A 9,794-nucleotide genomic window follows, 5' to 3' on the forward strand; every position below is an offset into this window, starting at 1 on the left:
AATAACATTTTTTATTAATAATACGACTAAGAATGTTTAGAAACCAGGATCGTGCATTCGTGCTTACCGCACCTAACCTTCATGATTTATTCCAATAACTTCTTACTTAATACATATAAATACTTTGACTTAGCAATTAATACATAGATACATATTTCTTTCATTGTACATTATTATTAAGTGTTTTTTTTATACTTATTTTTGTTATATATTAAGTTACAAACAAAACTAAAAAAAAAAATTCTAAGGAACCAAAACAAAAAATTTACAAGTTTCAGCAAGTAAATACAATTTACAAACAGAATTCAATAAATAAAAACCCTAAGACTTGAGAAATTTAAAAATCTTAATAAATAAGAAATCAGAATAAAGAATGAAACAAATCATACCTAGCCTCCATTGGAAGATGCAGCCATAGAGACGTAGAGACTGAGAGAGACGCAGCATCACGGCCGACACAGCGACATAAACGACAAAGAGATTGAAGACGACATGGCACAACGCACACAGAATCCATGAATGTAGCAAGTAATGTTGAGTTTAACGTAGCAAAATTATAAATCTTTTTTGTTTTAATTTTTGTAAAATAATAATTAGAAGAAAAATGGAGCTAGAAATTATAAATCTAGATAGCAAAAGAGTTTAGTCAAACATACAATTAATGCTGGTAGTAAGCATTCTATGTATAAAAACTAATAAATTTTATAGATAAGGGAGAAATATTAGAAAATAATAATCTTATTGAATAACTTACTGACCATATTCTCAGGGTCATCTGATTCTATACGAAACTTTGCCAGTAAACTTTGTGATTGGACATCGATAATTGCTATTTGTGCAATTTTTCGTTTGATAGCCTACTTTGTAGCTTCAGCAACTCGCTCAACTTCTAACAAAGCATCAAAAAGAATTAATTGTTGAATATACCATTTTCCATCTTTACTACAAACAGTCTGAACTTTACTGCCAATAGGATATTTATCTTGAGAATCAGAACTGATCTCCTGCTCCTAAGAGTGAAATAACAAAAGCAGTTAATTATGATCGTGAGAAAAATATTGCATTTAAATAATTTCAATCATTTAAAATGAGCACTTGCTCATATAATCTCAATTCACCTAGGGATGTTAAGTATCATTACGAAAGCAAAGTAACTTAAGCTTTAAAGACAATATCACAATATACCATTCAGATTCACAGTTTCACTGAAAGTCAGAATAGCAAATAAGACATACCACTTCATTATCCTTATGTTTTGACAAAGTAAAAGGTGCACTAGCATTTAGACCGTCATTTGAACCATATATTTTATTATCTTGCTCAATTTCTCGAGTCCAGAGCAACCAATTCGTATTCATAATCAGCAAAACCAATTCATAAACCAATTCAACAAATAACAAAATCAGCATATTCATAGTCAGCAAACCCAATCCCTAACCTAATTAACAATAAAATTAACAACAATAACATTTCAACCATCACTACAAGAAAGAAAGGCCTGTCGACACACTTTTTTCTTGCCACGCTTTTAAAGCATGGCCAAAAGTGGTCAATGGTCACGCTTTTATGAGGGTGGCCACTGATTTGTGATTTAGCCACGTTTTTTTGCCACGCTTGAAAAGCATGGCCATAGAGAAAAAATGGCACGCTTCTATAAGGGTGGCCACTAATTGTGATTTGGCCACGCTTTTTTGCCACGCTTCAAAAATGTGGCCATATAGAGAAACAGGTACGTTTTTAAAGCGTGGCTAGTTTGTCTTCCAACGGTCACATTTTTAAAGCATGCCCATATCTTGTATTTATTTGGGCACCCTACAAAAATGTAGCAACAGAGTTCCCACCTAAAATTTAATTTTCCACCCATTTTTTTTCGAACACTTTACTTTTTCCTAATTTTTTCCATTTTTTGATTCCCAATGTCCACTAGATATCAGATACTTATGTCATTCATTTGTTAACTGCTTCCTTCTATCCCATTCCCCTAACCCTAATTCATGCAGTAGTAGTGCCTCCCTCTCTCTCATTTTCTTCATTCGAGCACTCCTCCTCGTCTTCCATCTTTTTAAACCTAATAATCTAGTACACTACTATACTTTCCTCATCTCCAGCACCATTATTTCAGTCTTTCCCTCAACCCTCATAGACTCAGCCCCTCCCACTCTCCTCCTCAGCGCCACTCAGCCCCTCCACTGTCGCAGTCCCTGGCTCACCCTTTCCTTCCCTCGCAATCACAGCGGTCGTCACCTGTAGTCCTCCACGGAACTGGCCCGTCACTCGAAGTCGCACTCCAAAGCCGTAGCCCGTTGTCCTTCTCAGAACTCACCTGTCATCCTCCGTGGAACTCGCAGCTGCTATCGTCCTCCGCAGTACAACGCAATAAACAGTCGCATTCCTCTACATCCTTCACCCAGCTCTTTGAAACTCTACATTTATTTTTCTTATTTGCAGTTAGTTGTTGAATTTCTACCTTTTTTTTTTACTTATAATTATTTGTTCTAGTTTTTCTGGATCTAATTATTTGTTCTTGGTTGTTATTTTTTTTATTCTGATTTCTTTGTTATGATTATTTGTTGCCGGTTCTAATTTTTAGTTTTGGGTTTTGGTTGTTTTGAATGTTGTTTCTGAACCAATTCCTTATTCTGAATTTTGGCTCTAATTTGGTAATGCAAGAAAACAGTATTAATGTTGGCATTCTGTGAACATCTTCGAGATTACTACCGTCTTACTGCTGTAAGTGTAATAAAACTTTGGCATTCAAGTCATTATTTGATCTTGTAGACAGTTTTGTACACAGTCATACATGGTTTCTTTGTTTGTTTTCTATGTGAGACCTTTGTTTTTTAAAGAATTATCCTCAAATTATTATTTGGACAAGACATTGATCTACACAACAACAACAAAGAAATAGTAAAACTTGTAGTATTTTCAAACTTATAAAGGTGTGCATTTTTCTTCTATGATATATTATCATGTTCTTGCCTTTACTATATGATGCATTTACTTTGACCATTTTGGAAATTGCATTTGTTTTTAGGTGACAAATGATATATTCAATACAAAAGATGGTGAGTTCTTGGTAAAACATAAATCTCTTCCTAAAGTTCGGTCAGCTGGGCAAATAGCCCTTCAATAAGTTAGCTTTGATTGTGAACTGTCATACTATTTGATGCTTTTTTTGTGTGTATACTTTTTTTGCTTCCTGAAGTAAAGAATGTGCTTGTTTTCAATAGCTTTTACACTGCTTGTGTTTTCCTTGGCTCCTTATTTGAAATTACTCCCACCAAATATTCCTAAGACTCTTAGGAAATTATGTCTATTCTAATGGATACTTTAATTTCATCCCTTACAACATCATCCATCCTCTAAAAGACGACAGGTGTGCACTTATATCCATTTTAACTGATTTTCTGCCACAAGTTGTGGAGTTTTTGTCTTACCTTTGTTCATTTTTGTGCAGGTTTCCAGACAATCATTGGGTGAGCTAGTCAGGAAACTTGGTGAATATGTGCTCCCCTTGATAATCCCAATCTTATCCCAGGGCCTAAGTGACCTAATAGCAGCAGAAGATAGGTTAGAATAGTTGTTGCTACTGAAATTTTTTGTTTAGTTATGGGTGTATCTATGTGTTGATAGCTCATATCTTGTAATTTGATTGAATTATGGTTTATGTTGCATGAAAAGGGTGTATGTGTTGGTCTGAGTGAAGTTATGGTAAGCACTAGCAAGAGTTAGTTGTTGAGTTTCATGAATGAGCTCATCATTCCCACTATTCGGACTACGCTTTGTGATAGGCTTGTGTATTTTAAGCCTTTTTTCTAGAAAATTTTTACATTGTATTTTCTGATAAATTAGATCAATGTATTTACAATGTGCTTGAGGTTCGTGAATCAGCTGGCTTGCATTCAACACTTTTTATAAGGTTGCACTCTTTGCTGTCTACTTATTCATTCTTTATGATGTTTTAGTTTGTGGTATCTTAGATAATACTAGAGCTTTTACAACACCTTTATTCCATCCGAATCTTGCAATGTAGAGTGTTGGATTGCAAGCTATTGATGAAATTGTTCCCACTCTTCTACATGCACTGGAGGATACTACACTTGATGGCCTTAAATAAATTCTAAGGTAACTTGTTTGTTGCCATCATTGCCATGGAGATCATGTCTATTGACGTTATTGTTTGTAATAATTTCTTGTTATTTTATTATTTGTTGCATCTTATTTATTTATTTATTTCATCTAAGGTCCTGGCCTTAACTTTCATCTTGGTACCGTTCTTCCTTCTTTGCTATCAGCAATGGGTGATGAAGACAAGGTAGACCAAAATTTCTTATTTTGAAATTCTTATAAAGACTTTCCATCTTCATACATGCTCTTTTTCAAGAATTATGAGTGTTCTTGTTGATTGTGGATGTATTTCAACTAATTCAATACATAATCTGATTTTATTTATTTTATATTCTAGGAGGTTCAACCTTCAGCTAAGGAACAGTGATTTTGGTCATTGATGATGAAGGTGTGGAGTCACTCTTATCAGAGCTTGTGAAAGGTGTTAATGATCGTCAGGTACTTTTCTTTTCATTACTGATAGAATGGCTCTCTCCTCTCGACTATTTTTTGTTGTTGACAATATTCTTCTCCAAGCTGCTATTAGAAGATCATCTGCATATCTTATAGGATATTTATTCAAAAATAGCAAGTTATATCCGGATGATGAAGCTCTAAACATGATATCAACCCTAATCATTTTACTGTGCGATCCTGATTCATCTATTAAAAAATCTATTAGATATATTTATTGAAATTAGAATGGGTCAAATGGATCACTATGGGAATGATTTTGAAGTAGCCATGCTGAAAGATACTTCTGCTTATTATTTTCAAAAGGCTTTAAATTAGATCCTAGAAGATTCTTGTCCTGATTATTTGCTTAAGGTACTATTTCTTTGTGATGATTACTGTACGTTAGAATTTTAGTTTCATTATGTTGGTATGTGGTTTCTATTGAATAGTAATTTATTTGATGTTGTGTAATTCATTTCAGGCTAAGGAATGCTTAAAATGAGAGAAAGATAGGGTTGTTCATTACTTGCACTACAGTAGTGAGCCAAAGCTATTTTAATCTTCAAACAAGAACAATTTTCTTGTTTTTCAAATCACAAATTTTGACTTTTCCTTTTACTGTATCTTTGATGATGTGTATGTGTATTTTTCAAATAATAAATTTTATTTTTTTGTTGACAAATATGATGAAAGTTTATGTATGCTGGATTAGTTAATTTAAAATTATATAAAAAAATTTTCATTGTTTAAATTAGTCATTCAAACTATGACTTAAAATTATATATCAATTTTACAATGTTTAATTAGGAAGATTCATAAACAAGTATAGCCATAAGTATTTTGATCTAACTTATAGTCATGTTCTCGGCTATTGGCACGCTTTTTAAGCGTAGCCATATCTTCTTATAATCATCAACAGCCACACTTATCCAGCATAGCCATATCTTCCTCTATTGGCACGCTTAAAAAGTATAGTCATATCTTTCCCTTATCGGTATGCTTTTGAAGTGTAGCCAAAACCACCCCACTGGGCACGCTTCCAAAAGCGTGGCGATATGTACACTTTTTGGTATACTTTTAAAGCGTAGCTATAGATTAACATGGCAAGAGATGAAAGCGTGGCAAAAAAAAAAAACATACCGATAGATCCACAAAAGCGTGGCGATAGAGCTATTGGTACGCTTGCGGATGTGACCCTTTTAAAAACGTGCTGATAGCACAAAAAGCGTGACAAAAAGCTATTGACACGCTTTTTTGCACTTTTCATCACGCTTTAAAACTGTGGCAAAACGCTTATTTTCTTGTAGTGCATTTCAACATTTTAAGTTCAACCTCTTCCATATTCTAATCAGATTCATAAATCATATTCGAATCAATGAATCAACTATTAAAAATTAATATAGAATATTAGAATAACAGAAAAAACTTACATGTTGACTGTTGTTGTAGCTGCAGAATCGAGTAGTGTAGTACAGGCAGCAACACTCGCAGAAGAGAGGCGAGGGGGGATGGGGACATGGCGTGGCGTGGCGTGGCGAGACGCGAGCACTCACAAGGCGTTGGGTGCAGTGATGGCGGATGAGCATAATACGAAACAGAGGGAGCAAGAAAACTAGCGACGAGCACGCGAGGGACGACGAGGGGAGGGGCGCGACGAGACGCGAGCATACGGTGGATCCAGCGAGAGCACACGATGCGGTGCATTTGGAGGAGACATGATTCGCCAGCACATGGTGTGGTGGATCTGGCAAGAGGCACCGCGACAAAGGCAAGCGTGTGGTGGTGGTGAACCGAGATGAGAGTGAAAGGGCTGGGGGAGAGGGGGTGGTACTGTGCCTTTGTGTGTGGGAGTGGGAGTGAGAGAGAATAATGCGAAAATGAGGGGGAGAGGATTTGCGATTTGAATTTATGACAAGATTACCGTCGGATTTATTGGCAAATAAATTCGCCAATAATACTTTGCAAGTGACCAAAATGCAGCGTTGCATTAATCATGGTTACCGACGGATAAATCCCCGGTAATGCTCGCGTCAATTTTTTCATTTTTTTGCCTCCATTATTTATTATCGGTAAATTTATCGTCAGAAAATCAAATCCAACGGTAAATCCGTCAATAAACCCACCGCTAACGTCCAATGCTAAATCTGACTGTAAATTCAACGATATTTAATGTTTTTCTTGTAGTGAACAATCGCGCTCGTTGATAGATTATATATTATTAATAAGTCTTTGTCCATACACAAGTGTAAGGTATAACACCCGCCTATAAATACATGCTAACTAAACTTGTGAGCTCAAATTCATCAAATACTCTCAAAATCAAAATACATACATTTCTGGATTATTATCTTATTATATTTTTCTAGCCTATAACAAAATAATTAGCAATGGGTGTTAATGGAAAAGGAAAATTATCGTTTAGGGTGAGGGTGACCAATGAAGAGGTTGTAGCGGCGGTTTTGCCAATTCAAGACCATTGGCTACCACTCTCAAACCTTGATCTCATTCTTCCACCCATTGACGTTGGTGTCTTCTTTTGCTACAACAACAAAAACACACCAATGAGCTTTGGATCAATGGTGGTGTCCCTTAAGAATGCATTGGCTCAGGCTTTGGTTTCATATTATCCATTTGCTGGCGAGGTGCTGCAAAACTCCATGGGTGAACCGGAGCTTCTTTGTAATAACCGTGGGGTTGATTTTGTTGAGGCGGAGGCTGATATTGACCTTCAGAATCTTAACTTGTACAATCCTGATGAATCCATTGAAGGCAAGCTTGTTCCAAAGAAGCAGCATGGCGTCCTTACTGTTCAGGTACAATTATTTCAGTAGTTGTCATTGCTATAGAATTTCGCTAATATTTGAAAAATATTGCTAAAAATTAAGTTTTTATATAATACGTATACTTCTTTAAAAATCTTAAATCATGGCAATTCCTTTTTCCTTTAACGAAATATATATGATTATCATATTCATGAGAAAGTCGTTAGATTCTATTCGTTAGTTCAAGTGTTCAAGCAGTTATGATCAAAGGATTTGGTCCTCTTAATTTTGAGTTTTATTTTAAAGGATAAAATGTGATCTCTCACTATTAAATATTTTTTTTTTATATTTTCTCTTGGTCTCACCTATAAAATAAATAATAAGATATTATACTTTATCTTCTAAATTAAAATTAAAAAATTTAAAAGATCCAAATTCTGACAAAAATATCTTTAAAGAACTTGAAAGACAAAATAGTCTCCCAAAACAATTACATGGCTAATGGAATCAATGACATGACACTAAATCATCTCTTTCTCTCATTTTCTTAGTTAACTAAATAAACATTTGTTAACAGAGACGTGATAAATTAATGTTTAAATATTTTTGTGAAATTTTAAAATTTTTAAGAAATTATCTTGTCTTTTGAATTATTTAATTTAGAGTTGTTTTTGTCGACATAAAAAATTTTTGGATATCAATTTAATAGTTAAGTAAAAAAGAATATTAGTTTGTATAATAAATTAACAATATTTTGTTACATTTGCAACCATCAATTGTCATATAGTTAAATAATATTTTTGAAGATGTAACTATGGGATTTTTAAGAGATGGCATTATTATATCATGAATAAATAGTAGCATAGTAAAAATGTGCAGGCAACACGTTTGAAATGTGGTGGAATAATAGTGGCATGCGCTTTTGATCATCGCATAGCAGATGCATACTCAGCAAACATGTTCCTAGTATCATGGGCCAAGATAGCCCGGCCCATGAAGCCCACTACCGTGGCCACCACCTCGGCACAACCGTGTTTTCGGCGCTCCCTCCTCATCCCTCGACGTCCTCTCTGCATCCAGCCTTCCCTTGACGACATGTATGTCCCCATGAATTCCCTTCCACCACCATCTGAACTCGAACCCAAACCCGAACCCGATAATTTTGACTCACTCATAAGCCGGATATATTACATCACTGCTGATCAACTCTGCCGCATTCAATCACTTGCAAGCTCATCATTAGATCATATCAAGAATCGTACAAAGCTTGAATCTTTCTCCGCGTTCTTGTGGAAGATGGTTGCCATGGCTACATCCTCCACCACCACCACCACCGGTGGCGGAAAAAGGCTTGTTGCCAAGATAGGTGTGGTGGTTGACGGAAGGAAGAGGCTGAGCAACGGTGACAAAAGCAAAGAAGCTACGATGGATAGTTATTTTGGCAATGTTGTTTCCATCCCTTTCGGTGGGAAACCGGTAGAGGAGTTGGTGGAGAAGCCGTTGAGTTGGGTGGCAGAAGAGGTTCACAAGTTTCTGGAAACGGCAGTGACGGAAGAACACTTCCTAGGGCTCATTGATTGGGTGGAAAAGCACCGTCCCTCACCAGTGTTGGCCAGAATTTATTGCGGCAACACAACTGATGTGGGACCCGCTCTTGTGGTGTCTTCTGGTCAAAGATTTCCCGAGTCAGAATTTGACTTTGGTTGGGGAAAACCTGTGTTTGGATCATACCATTTTCCTTGGGGTGGTGATGCTGGATATGTGATGCCAATGCCAAGTCCCAAGAGAAATGGTGATTGGGTGGTGTACATGCACCTTCTCAAACCCCACATACATTTCATTGAGTCTATTGCAAATGATGTCTTTAAGCCCTTCACTTGGGATTACCTCAACAATTAACATTTACTTCATGATTTGTTGCTTAATTAAATTCGCTTTTGATTCTTGTCGTTGCTGGTGTGCTTGTAATATTTAAGAACGGTGGAAATTCAGGTGCAGTCGATACGAGAAGTTGATAACTGAGAGTTGTTAGATGATTTGATTGATTTGACTAAATTTTTATCTAACGACTTTCGACTATCAACTTCGTGAAGTCAACTACACCTGAGTTTTCACTTTTAAGAATATAATAAAAATGTTTTTCATTTATATAAAATTTTGGCATTATTTATTTTTGTAGTGGATTTCAAATTAACCGATCAAAAGACACAAATTATTTAGTAGCTGAACTTGGTGTATATTTTGTATATTTATATGTAATTTGTAGATTTATTGAGAAAACATAAAAGAGAAAAGCTAGATGTAAAGATATTTTAACTAACTCAGCGACATGAAAAAAGAAGAAGAACGTGTTGCTGTTGCTGGGAAAAAATTAAGAGACGACAGAAGAAGAAAAAGAAAAAAGAAAAGAGGAGAATAAGGAGGAAGAAAAAATAAATGATATGTAATAGTGTGTTTCATGCTTTTGTA

General features: G+C 35.4%; 1 protein-coding gene and 1 long non-coding RNA gene across 2 annotated transcripts; both read left to right on the plus strand.

The window, feature by feature from the left end:
• On the plus strand, nucleotides 3,262-5,279 carry LOC110268117. The gene is made up of 7 exons (XR_002356181.1): nucleotides 3,262-3,376; nucleotides 3,458-3,570; nucleotides 3,682-3,919; nucleotides 4,034-4,125; nucleotides 4,245-4,315; nucleotides 4,466-4,566; nucleotides 5,045-5,279. It is a non-coding gene; the product is annotated as an uncharacterized LOC110268117 (long non-coding RNA).
• Nucleotides 8,107-9,456, plus strand: LOC107620471 (shikimate O-hydroxycinnamoyltransferase-like). Its single transcript, XM_021114097.1, has one exon. It carries the CDS (start codon nucleotides 8,283-8,285, stop codon nucleotides 9,222-9,224), a length of 942 nt encoding a protein of 313 aa, XP_020969756.1. The 5' UTR covers nucleotides 8,107-8,282; the 3' UTR covers nucleotides 9,225-9,456.

Source organism: Arachis ipaensis, chromosome B10 (assembly GCF_000816755.2).
Source record: "Arachis ipaensis cultivar K30076 chromosome B10, Araip1.1, whole genome shotgun sequence".
Lineage (NCBI taxonomy): Eukaryota > Viridiplantae > Streptophyta > Magnoliopsida > Fabales > Fabaceae > Arachis > Arachis ipaensis.